Source organism: Eublepharis macularius, chromosome 8 (genome assembly GCF_028583425.1).
Source record: "Eublepharis macularius isolate TG4126 chromosome 8, MPM_Emac_v1.0, whole genome shotgun sequence".
In the NCBI taxonomy this organism is placed as follows: domain Eukaryota; kingdom Metazoa; phylum Chordata; class Lepidosauria; order Squamata; family Eublepharidae; genus Eublepharis; species Eublepharis macularius.
Window position 1 is genome coordinate 112,789,410 of NC_072797.1, and position 12,335 is coordinate 112,801,744.

The 12,335-nt window shown below is 41.7% G+C and overlaps 1 protein-coding gene across 1 annotated transcript in view; it reads left to right on the plus strand.

Annotated features, from left to right (window-relative positions):
- Positions 1-12,335, plus strand: part of ADAMTSL1 (ADAMTS like 1) — a 361,881-nt gene that overhangs the window by 313,198 nt on the left and 36,348 nt on the right. The window contains exons 21-22 of the mRNA XM_054986918.1: positions 1,223-1,351; positions 7,206-7,385. Of these exons, the coding sequence (XP_054842893.1) occupies positions 1,223-1,351; positions 7,206-7,385 (309 nt within the window). The remainder of the gene's footprint in view (positions 1-1,222; positions 1,352-7,205; positions 7,386-12,335) is intronic.

Genomic DNA, 12,335 nt, shown 5'->3' on the forward strand with positions numbered 1-12,335 from the left:
TCCACCACCTCTTTTCCCAGAAAAAAAGCCCTGCATACATACATACATACAAAATGTATATCCTGCCTTTCTGCCCAATCAGGGCTACCTGTGTGGCTAACAATTTAAAAAAGCATCATAAATGTATGTCATAATCAAAACTAAAACACTTATATAAAACACAAAAGACAACTAGTAAAACAGAAGGCAGGAAGGAGGCGTCTTTGGTGGAACATGGGATGAAACAAAAAGTCTTCACTCACTGGGAGAAGACAGTGATAGAAGGGATCGGGCAAATATCCCTGGGAAAGGAGTTCCGTAATTTTGGAGCCATGGCTATAAGAAGGCCCACTCTTGGGCTGCCACCTATCTAACCTCAGAAGGCAGGAGCACATATAGCATGTCTCAGAAAATGACCAGAGCAGTCAGGTAGGTTTATTGGAGAGTAGACAGTCCATAAAGTATGCTTATCTCAAACCATGGCCGTTTCCACACTGCTCACCTTCAATTGGAACGCCGCAAAACGTTGCGAACAAAACCCAGAAGATAGTGTTTTCTCGCGCGGGATCCATCATCGGGCCCCCAAAGGTTTCTGCTGATGTTCTCCTAGAACCACCCAGCCCCCAAAAAATGTGAAAACAAATCACATCTCTGGCTCCCTGGGCCCCAAGCCTCAAGCCTCTTATGCAACTAGGTAGACTCAAGGATAAACACTATGAGAAAGTATAAAAATCTCAGTAAGTACACAAGACGTTGGCGTTGTGGCTCTAATGAGAAAAATATCAGCATCAATTGTATTGATGCAACTGGCTTTTGTTTGTACTAGTTACTTAATACACTGTCCTGTTTAAAGGGATTCTTAAAGCAATGTTAACCAAAGAAGAGGATTTTAATTACAAGATAGCAGGTATCATGGTCCAGTTGGTTTTCATGTATGGACTGCTAGTTTTCTTAGAGTATGTTTTTTTCAGTTCTTGTAATTTGCATTTAATTTTATCTTATCCTTGGTTGTCCCGGTACCAATCTCCTTGTGTGTTCCATACATTATGAAAGAAGCCCCCAGAAGCTGTGTTTTAATCAGCAGCTATCAGTGATGGATCAGAGAATGAAGTATCCACTGCACCAGACCCTTGAACTATTTTCAGTGACAGGGCAAAAACCTGCTATGTAGTGATGCCCTTATCTGGTTAACTGCTTGCCCTTCCTTATCAGTTTCCTAATCTATGATGTTTTGTGCTTTCAGGGAAACCATTGATTAAAACATCAAGAGCCACCCTGATCAACAAGGATTCTCTTGCCGTCACTGTCGATATTGGAAGCCTAGTGAAAACAATTCCTGGAGCAAATGTGACCATTAGCTGCCAAGTTGCAGGTGAGAAAGGGCATTAACCGTATTTCAAAGGGTGATGAAGTGTGGTGCTTCATTTAGCCTAGATTGCCTCAGTCTACAGGTGCCCCAGTGCAATAATGAACAATGCTACTTGATTTTTTTTAAAAAACTTGCATTTTTTCATTCTGATTTCCACTGAAAAGGAAATCGAAGGAATTCTAGTTGTATTGTATCTATAAACATGTCCTCTCTTCTATTATGGGCACAACAGAGTTCAGCACTATAAAATAGAAAATCTAAAAGGCAAATTTTGGGGAGAAGCACTCTGTCACCATCTTGCCCTCAGCTCCATCATAATTACCCCACTTCCTACACCTGTTGCCTCACACACACACACACCCCTCCAAGGTCCAGAGCACCTGATGTTCTTCCTCTCCTCATTCTCCTTTTTAAAACTTGAGTAAGAGGAAATGATGAAGTGAGAAGTGGGCCAGGGTGGTAGCTTCAGTAGACAAGAGACACCACTTGAAATACAGTTCTGGCTGGGGAGATGATAGGAATGTAATGCACAAAAGCAGAGTGATCCCTGTATGTTGAGTTAACCTAACTGGTGGATTTGAGTTAACCTAACCAGTTAACCCAGCCAATTGAGTTAACCTAACCAGTTAACCTAACCAGTGAATTTTTTTCTTGATTTATTTGATATTCATACATGACAACTGACAGTCTCAAATAATTTTTTTTATGTACAGAATCTCAGAATCTCTGATAAATACTGACGAACATCCAGACATGATTGTCAGCACTCATTTGTGTATATTAGAACAGTGGAAGGAAGTTTGTCTGTTTTCAAGAGGGTAACCATATTAGTCTGTAGTATTAGAACAAAATTTGAGTCCAGTAGCAACTTAAAAGCCCAAAACCTTTGCTGAGGTATAAGTTTTCATGAGTCAAAGCTCACTTCCTTGTATCTGATGAAGTGAGCTTTAACTCAGAAATGCTTATACAATGGAAACATTTGCTGGTCTTTAAGGTGCTGCTATACTCAAACTTTGTTCTTTATTTTCAGTCATTCAAAAATTTATCAGGGGTTCTTGGGAACCACATATGAATGTCAACTTTCACAGTATGGTATGAGTATACAGTATATAGTAAACAGTAGGTATAATTCAGAGAGGTGGGCAGTTAAATTTCAGTGCAGATTAAACGGATAACAAAGTACACATGTACAATACCAGTTTACATTCATAAGCCAAAAAGAATGACTGGTGGTAAGTCAATGAGTGAAGGACTCTTGATTTTCTTCTGAAAGGTTTTGTGTTTGAGTTGCACTAAATGGCCACCTTGCACCCAACAATAACTTGTCTTGTTTGGCTGAGGAGGAGGAAGATGATTTAGGAGTACTGCTGAGTGTGCAGCATTTTCACGTGCTGAACTCCATGAGAACAAATGTGTTCTCCATTAGGGCAAAGAAATAGACTGGCTAGCCTAAGAGAGAAATTCATTTGGTACAGCAAAGCACTTAACTAGTGGAGAAGTTCCGATGGGCAACAATCAGCATATTCCCAGCAAGGAGAGATGAGATCGAGTCAGCAGGAGTCACAGAGCAGTAAATCTTCATCGGCAGACCAGTTCAGTACAACTGCCTGTTTCAAAACAAATTACATTTATAGTTGGCACTTGAGCCAGTTCATTCAGAGGTGGAGCCAAGGCTTAGTAGCAGTGCATTTGATTTGCATGCATAAGGTCCCAGGTTCAATCCCTGGCATGTTCACTTGAAAGATATGAAAGATAGGTGATATGATAAGATCCTGGAGAGCTACTGCCAGGTCACAGGAGACAGTACTGACCTTGATAGACCAATGATCTAACTCAGTATAAGGAATCTCAATATGTTTAAGTATTATTTTTGGTGGCGCAATTAACTCCAGTGTGGACCAGTTATGGGAGGGTGGTGCTCATAGAGGAACACAGATCTACTTCCATGAATGGCAAAACTAGAAACCCTGTGATCTTCCTCTTGCATGAAATAGGCACAGAACTGGTGGAGGCTGTGTGATACGAAAGGGAAGACTGAGGAGAACCTTTCCCCTTCTTTTCATAAAATTAACCTGAACTGGAGTAAGCTTTAGTCTTACTAACGTTATAGCGAAAAATGTACCTTTCTTCCTCATTTTAGCTTTGTATGGAACTCTCCATTTCCTGGCTCTTGCCTCTGTATTCTGTCTGCCATCACATTCTTCATGGTAGGCATGGACATTGTACTTTGATCTGTCTTAAAATGTTATAAGGTGCCTGTGACACCATTCTACTGACATGAAGTTGGTCCTATTGGCATATGTTACGAAACAGTGAGATGTATTAATTACTATTCCCTCTGGAACAAAAGAAAATTACAATATTGCTCTTCCAGGCAGCAGAGGAGTTACAGCTTAAACACAGTAAACCTCTTTCCTTCTCAAGCCACAGTTCTGTGCAATTGTATTGATTTCCCAGAGTGAGGAAGTCTGTGTGACCTTCTGAAAGCACCAAAAGGACCACCTATTGTATGGACCTATAATACGAAGAGAAAATTAAATGTGTACAATGTGTACTTGCTGTTTTTCTGTCCTGTGGATATGGGCTTTTCTGAAGAAATGAATTGGAAGTACTAGCTGGTAATTACTTTCAGAGGAGAAAGTCAGGGTTTTTTCCCCCATCTTGTATTTGTCATCTTGTCCTCTCAACTTTTGGGAATTCCCTATGGCCCCTTAAGCACCCACCATCCTGCTCAGCCGCTAGAGTCAAGTAGACCACCTCTAGAATAAGGGAAGGGGATTAAGTCACCCATGGTTGACCTTTACACAAGACCAAATTCCTCATGACACTCTATGGATCGATGCAAAAAAAATATTTACGTGGATCAGCCCCAGCATTGTTTAAAAAGGCTACTCTAAAAATGTGCTGTATTCACTGTGTTGACTGAGGGCAGCTGGAAAAAAATCCGTGGCCCCAGGAGTTAAACAATGTTGGACAAGTCTACACAAGCAGAAAGGTCAGGTGGTAAAATGGACTTCAGTTTGCAGATGGTGAGAGTCACATTGTGGATGTTCCCCCACATAAAAACAAAAAAATCCTACAAAACCATTTAGTGCTTCACATAGAAACATTCTGGCCCTCTGCGTACTGTGTGCAGTTTTCCACTAACAAGGAATTATTAATGTAGGGTAACTGAGGGGGAGGGGTACATTTTGATGCAGATTGAAGTGCATTTTTCCACCTCAGTACTCTGCCCCATAATTCTGCTGCGCATGTAGACCAGACCCAGTGAGCAGTGGAGGGAACCGATAAGAAGCAGGCTGTGCCAAAGGTTCCACTGCAATTCCTTCAGGAGAGAAGGGATTTTGCTTGCGTCTCTGCTCGCATATGAGTGGATCCCTGGGCTGTGCCCGTTTGTCATTTCTCCTTCAGCTTTTTCTGAAAACATGCCCCCTTTGAAAAAGTAATTTTCCACTAACAAGCAAGAATAACCCTGAATGCATATGAGTCAGCTTTTCTTCTGAAATGAAGCACCTCTGATCCCAATGACTGCTTGGATGGGAGACTGGGGAAAGAACCGTATGGAAACTGCTCTGAGATCTTTGGTAGAAAGAGCAAACTCACTACTTGCTACTTGCCCTGCTAGCCAGATCTCATCAGATCTCAGAAGCTAAGCAGGATCCGTCCTAGTTACTACTTGGATGGGAAACCACCAAGGAAGTCTATGGACTTCCATAGAAGAGGCAGGCAGTGGCAAACTACCTCTTGTCTTGAAAGCCATATGGGGTTGCCATAAGTTGGCTGCATTTGATATTTTAAAAAATTCTCGATGTATAATACATTCCACTGAATGATCATTCTGAAATATAAAAGAAAATGACTTCCACAGGTGCCTTCTGAGTGAAAGGGCTAGAAGCCAGCAGGCTTCACGAGAACTATATCCTTGCTCCAGCTAGGAACGTGCCCCTTTATAGTTGCACTCGCTCTCAGAAGTGCGAGTGAAATGGCAGCGTGGTGTCCCTCTATGAAAATCAACAAGTCTTCTCCCAGTTATTCCCTTTCTGTTCTTTGTCTCTTTTCCAATGCCCACTGCCTTGTATCTCAAACCCCATTTCTGCAGGAGACAAACACATGATAAATCTAGTGCTAGGATTGAAGAAATGCTCTTTCTCCCCCTACTGATGAAGGCTTGGAACAGCAACTCTGCCCACATCTGCACCTGTTAAATTGCTTTTTTGAAGTTCTTGCCAGCTTGCTGTGATCGCTGTTTCATTACCCATTTTGTTGGAATAAATCTCACATGAGAAGGATACAGGAAGCCTACTGGCTGCTAGCTGCCATGCACCCTCCTCATCTTTCTTCTTTTCCCTTGCAATTGCTCCATGCAGGTGGAACATTTGGTTTTGATTCTTTGCTGTTTACCTTGTAGTTTTAAAAGAGAGAAAGAAAAACTCTTTTGTACAGGTGATCAAAGTCAGAAAAGTACTGAAATCTTGGGATGTATCAAATGCAGCTGCAGGGATTGCACTAGCAGGACTTCGGATCAAATCACGAGGCCCTTCGTTTTACCTAAATAAAATCCCCTTTGTTGTTTGTGGAACCTTGGGTCGGAATCATGATTTTAGGGTTTGATTTCACGTGAGATGGCTGTAGCCAGCTGCAGTGAAGAAATGTGAACATAATGGGGTGGAGTGATGTGTATTAATCATCGGAAAACTGCACAGCTGCTGGTTTTGAGAAGTGTCTGTTTCCAAAAGGTTGTTCCTATGGTGGGATTGCATTGGACTGAAACACTCCTCGGTGTGCCATGATGAGCCCTGACTGGGCTTCCAGCAGAAGATATAAATGCCCACGATGCTGTCCTTCTGTTAAAGTTAATCACCTGCATGTTCTCCTGATAGAACAGAATTGTTCCCTCTTTCTCGCTCACCCTGCAACAATTCCCTTAGCAAGGGGTACAACAGCCTGACCCTGGAGAACCAAGAACTGCCCAGAAGTGGCACTGTGTCTCTCTCCCAGAGAGGACTCTGCCATTCAGTCACTTGCTTGCTTGGCCACAGTCATCAGCAGAGCTTTTTTTCTGGGAAAAGAGGTGGTGGAACTCAGTGCGTTGCCAGCACAGGGGGCAATTCTTGGCGGGAGGTAGTACCCCTGATACCACATACATGTGCACAAAGTGCGCACATGCTCCCAGGACCACACAATGGCATCACTTTGGGTCAGCTGGAACAAGGGGGAAGTTTTTTAAAGTTTAAATTGCCCTTGGCAAAAATGGTCACATAGCTGGTGGCCCCACCCCCTGTTCTCAGGGGGCGGGGCCACCAGCCATTTGACCATTTTCAAGAGGTGCCGGAACTCCGTTCCACCACGTTCCAGCTGAAAAAATGCCCTGGTCATCAGTAAGGACATCAGAAGCTGCTGGCCCTGATGCACGAGTGGGTTATGGTGGGGGGGGGGGGAGAGGCTTAAATATTTTGTTCCCTCTTTTTATTTTTAAATGTAAAATTTTAAATATATATGTAAGCCACTCAGGACTAAGCAGGTCTACTTGGAAGCAAGTCCCATGTTATTCAATGAGGCTTACTTCCAGTAAAGTGTCCTTAGGATTGCAGCCTCAAAGACTTAGGGATGGGATCGGCTGTAAAAATAAATGTTTCCAAATTTTAGATGCCTCTGGGAAATTCAAGGACATCTTAACATGTTTGCTTGTAATGTTCTGGAAACAAGTTAACTACAGATTTTCTGAGCCTATAAACCAGTTTGACAAAAAAAAACATGTGGAAACGGCTACTTCATATTTTCTTCACAACACCCTTACAGGGTGTGCACAATGTTTGCTTGCTTTCTCTGTTTTATTCTTCATGTATTGTCTTACCAGGTGTGCCTGAAGCAGAGCTCACCTGGTTCAGGAATAAAGTCAAACTTGCCCCTGGCCATCTTCTGCTTGATGGGTCACTCCTGATTGCGCATGTCTCTCTCTCCGAGCAAGGTCTGTACTCTTGCAGGGCGGCCAACATCCGTGGGGAGATTACTGAAAGCACACAGCTCCAGGTGCTGGGTAAGTGGGAAAGTTGCATTGTGTTGTAGAGGGTTGATAAATTTTCTTCATTTGCTTTTCCCAACATGTTTCCATTGTATTTTTTGTTTTGTTTTTATACATATATACATAAACAAGTTGAGAAATCTAATGTGACATAAAAATATCCGTAGAAACGAAGGAATGTCACTACATCACGTACCACATTTTCTTATGATAAAGCGTAACAGTAAACACATTTAAATCTAAATTTAATTTTGCTGCTAATAAACCCCACAAAAATTGTCATATGGTCAAAAAGCAAGGTTTTTGTTGTCTTCCACCTTTCAAATGTACAATCTCACTTAACTTCAACAATTTAGCAATCTGCCAGATTTTATTGATTTTTTATATTCAAGTGGGTCCCCAGTTTCCAATTTTTTTCAATTAAAATTTGTGCTGAGGTCCAAGACTATATAGAATTTTTAATTTTTATAGTACTCAGACACAATAACCAAAAATAACCTTAGGTTTCTTAGTAATCTGAAGTTTTAGCATAGAATTAATGTTTGCAATAACCTTTTCCTGGATTTTTTTTAACTGATGGACGTTACTTCTCCATGTGCAAGTGGTCTTTAGTGCTCAGACCACACTTCCAGTATATATGAGAAGTTGTCCTAAAGTACTTACTCAACCTTTGCTGGGTAAAACACCTGAAATAGCCTAATTTATAGAAGTTTACTTTCAGTAAAACTGCTTTTGCTGGACTGCTAAAATATATCTTCCATTCTGCTTCCAAAATTATTTGTTTCAATATCAATTTCCAGCATTTGCAAAGATCAAAATTATATTTATTCTATAATTCAGTCAGCCCCAAATTGAACATTTTAAACAATCCCTTTGATTTCAAAGTATTAAATACAGTTTTTACTTGAAAGGAAGATGACAGGCTTTTTTTCAGCTGGAACGCAGAGGAACAGAGTTCCGGCACCTCTTGAAAATGGTCACATGGCTGGTGGCCCCGCCCCCTGATCTCCAAACAGAGGGGAGTTTAGATTGCCCTCTGCGCCGTGGCACGGAGGGCAATCTAAACTCCCCTCTGTCTGGAGATCAGGGGGTGAGGCCACCAGCCATGTGACCATTTTCGCTGAGGGCGATTTAAACTTTTAAAAACTCCCCCCTTTTTCCAACGGACCCAAAGTGATGTCATTGGCCTTGGGAGCATGCACACACACATGTGGTACCAGGGGCACCACCTCCTGCCAAGAGTTGCCCCCTGTGCTGGCAACCCACTAAGTTCTACCACCTCTTTTCCCAGAAAAAAGCCCTGCTTGTAAGTATTGTTATCCATATTGTAAATGGAGAAACTGGGCTGAAAGAGAATGGTCTGCCTACTTTCTGACAGAGAGGAAGTTTAGACCTGGGACCTTCTTGATAAAACCGTGTTCTCTTAGCCCCAATGCTCTCGATAGCACATGGAACTGAAACATAAAAGTCTGTTGAGGTCAAGAGAAGTTAAGCACTTAGGTGTTTAAGTGCCACCAGAATTGCTAAGGCAGAAAGGGGGAACTTATTGTTTCTCTCCTTCCTGTCTTTCGCACTACATATTAAGAACGTAAGAAGAGCTCTGCTGGATCAGACCAGTGCTCCATCCAGTCCAGTATCCTGTCCCACACAATGGCCAACCAGTTACTATATTGTTATTTATTAGACGAGTTTTAATTTCTGCACAATATACTGGGAAGAGCCCCATGGCGCAGAGTGGTAAGCTGCAGTACTGCAGCCCAAGCGCTGCTCATGACCTGAGTTTGATCCTAGCAGAAGCCAGGTTCAGATAGCTGGCCCAAGGTTGACTCAGCCTTCCATCCTTCCAAGGTTGGTAAAATGAGTACCCAGTTTCCTGGGAGTAAAGTGTAGATGACTGGGGAAGGCAATGGCAAACCACCCTGTAAAAAGTCTGCCAAGAAAACGTCGTGGTGTGATGTCCCCCTATGGGTCAGTAATGACTCAGTGCTTGCACAGGGGGACTACCTTTACATTTTTATACTGGGTATACATCCTGAGTGACTATGGCAATAAAAATACCCTATATACTCAGAATGGATGCCAATATAGAAATCCTTTTGCTTTAGGAAAGAAAGGGGGGTGGCCTTGACTTTGGTTGATAACATGGCTATCTTTATTTTCAAAGGAGTCATCGCAAGGAATTCCCTTTTTCAATTTAATATATAAATCAAATGTTGTTATTATATTATTATCGCAAGGAATTCCCTTTTTCAATTTAATATTGAATCGACTCAAGAGTGGGTGTTTTATAAAACCCCTGTTGAACCCTCTTTCTGAACTGGCGTCCCTGCACTCCCTCTCACCAAACTGCTGACTCCGGAGAACATCAGTCACATTTGAGAATTTTACACTTGCTTTTCATACTGGCTAAAAACAGACGTAAAGCCCTTCCCCCAAAGCAGCTTTCTCAAATGAAGGCAATTTCCTCCTTTCTCTGTCACGCTCCAGCCTCAGAGAAGTGAGGCCTGTGGTAAATCACACAGTGACACTGACCAATTTCACACCTCAATGACAGATGCATAAGCCTATTCACCTTTATTTTTTTTTTTAAATCTCAGTAACTCAGTTCATCAAAGGGTGAAGTTTACTTTGTCTTGGGTTTCATGATAGCAGGCAGTGTGAGTTTAGCAGGGTGATTTGGAAAGACATTGTTAGGCTCAAAGCATGGGTAGAAATGTGTTCCTAGAGCTGATTTATGGCACTTGCTGATGGATTTTCCTCCCTAATAACACATTTGTGCCATTTCACTCCCTGCTGCCTGAGAGATGAAAGACGGGCTGGGTTGAGCAAATGCTACTGTAGATTTGCTAATGAAGTGTGCACATTCTGGAGGTCCGTGTATATTATTTTGCCTCCCAAATCATATGTTAAGTACCCATGGCAGAGCTCATTTTTCAAGCGCTGATGCCATGCTGGTTCTTAATCTCTGCTGACTCAAGCTTCCAAGGCAAAGCAGGTAGGCTCTCCTCGGAAATTCCCCCCTTTAGTCTCCCTCTCTATGGCACCATGTGTTTACAAGTAAACATTCCCAGAAGTTTGTGACTGTTGGTTACTGTATGATCAATGACCAGAGGGGTTGAATGTGTGCACTGACTATATTGAAAACCATCATGTTTTGATTGATGGTAGGAAAAAAGGCATTTCTATCACATTTTATCAGTGACAGTCCATTCACTCTTGCAATTCATCATTTGCAGCATCATTTGCAATGATCAGACATCGTTGACTGATAAACATGCATATGAACAGACTTTTCAGTCAATTTGATATAAGCATAGTCATAAGTGCTGCTTCTCAGCATTACTTTATGGGAGATATTGCAATTTGCCTTGTTTAGATAGACTCTGCTAATGTGTTTTGAAAAAGGTTGACTCTTTGTCCCATATAATACTGGAATGCCCCCAGTATAACTCTTACTGTGAATTATATGGATTGTCCCTATTTTAACTAAATTACCTTCCACTGTACTATAAGATAATAGTCTCCTATCTGTTAGTGGATAGAAACCCAAGGACTACACTGGCTGAGGCCAAGCATCTCTCCACCATATTTTCCTTAAAGAAAAGAGTCCTTATCTGCTGCTCAAGATCATCGGATCAAAGGAACATAAAAGAAAGAGTGTTTTCATCCTTCTAGGCCCGTTGATGTACATGGACAACTAGGAGCTCCCTGCGGTTCTCAGAACAGTTCAGAGTGCTCATGTTTCTGAATTAGCTGCATCTCCAGCAACCTCTATGGTCAGCTGGAAAATTCCCAGGGCTGTCAGTATGTCTTAGGAATTATCACATTGAACAGATTAATTCATGTAGCTCAGCATGCTGCTTATTGAAAAGGGGATTCATGTATCTGAAAAGAATGGTAAAGTCACTTTCTTTGTATTATTCCATAGCATTTAGTAGTCAGAGGTATTTTGTCACAAAACATAAAGATCCTGTCTCTAGTTATGGCCCACTACTAATTCCTTCAACGTATTTGATTCAACCTTTTCTTAAAAAAAAAAAAAAAAAAGCATTGTGGCCCTGAACATGTCACAAGGCATGGACTAATTAAGTGCCATGGGCTAACCAGTAAATTAGAAGTCTTCTTTATTTTCTCATTTTAAAACACAGCAGTGGTTCTGTTCAATGCAACATCTCCAGTCCTCCAAACCATGGCTTGGTGGGCCGGGAACATGTCACAGACTTGCATGCTCCCTGCTCCAATCCTCATGTACTCTGATTCCTTCTTTGATGCCCTAGTTCATGAAAGCTATGATATACCATTACATTCACAGTTGCAAACTGTGGTTTCCAGTACTTGGTCAAATGCAAATCATAGTTTGTCAATTCAGAATTACTGTTTTTTCCCCAAACATGAGAGTCAGGTTGGGTATCTGAGTGTGCAAGGGAAGAGGAGGAAAGAAGTTGTTAGTTCAGATTCAGACCCAACAGCTAAGCTACATTTTGACCATTACCTCCATGTCTCTTAGAGATTTTATTTGCTTATTTGGATGTTTATATGCCACTTTTCTTCCCATTAGGGACCCAAAGCAGCTTACAACCCCCACCTTAAAACCCACCTTAAACAAATAAGTAAAGAAGAGAAAACAAAAATATACAACCGAAACTTGTGGGCTGGTCCTAGATCTACTGGGTAGCCAACTCACATTCATAGCCTGTGAGCCACAGCTAAGATCTAAGAGGGAGTTCATGCCTCTAGTCTCACAAGCAGGTATTTAAGCTCAGCTTGAATGTTACAGAGCTGGCAGAGATGTTCTCCAACATCCCTCCCCTGCTAGCAGGGATCTACCTTGGCTGTAATGCAAGGTTTAAAGATGTGCTGTACAGAAAAGCGATTCATTTGTGGACATGGGGATAAGTTTTTTCTGGGTTTTTTTTCTTTTTACTATTTTTCTTCTGTCTCTAATATCCAGCAAAAGCAGAAGCT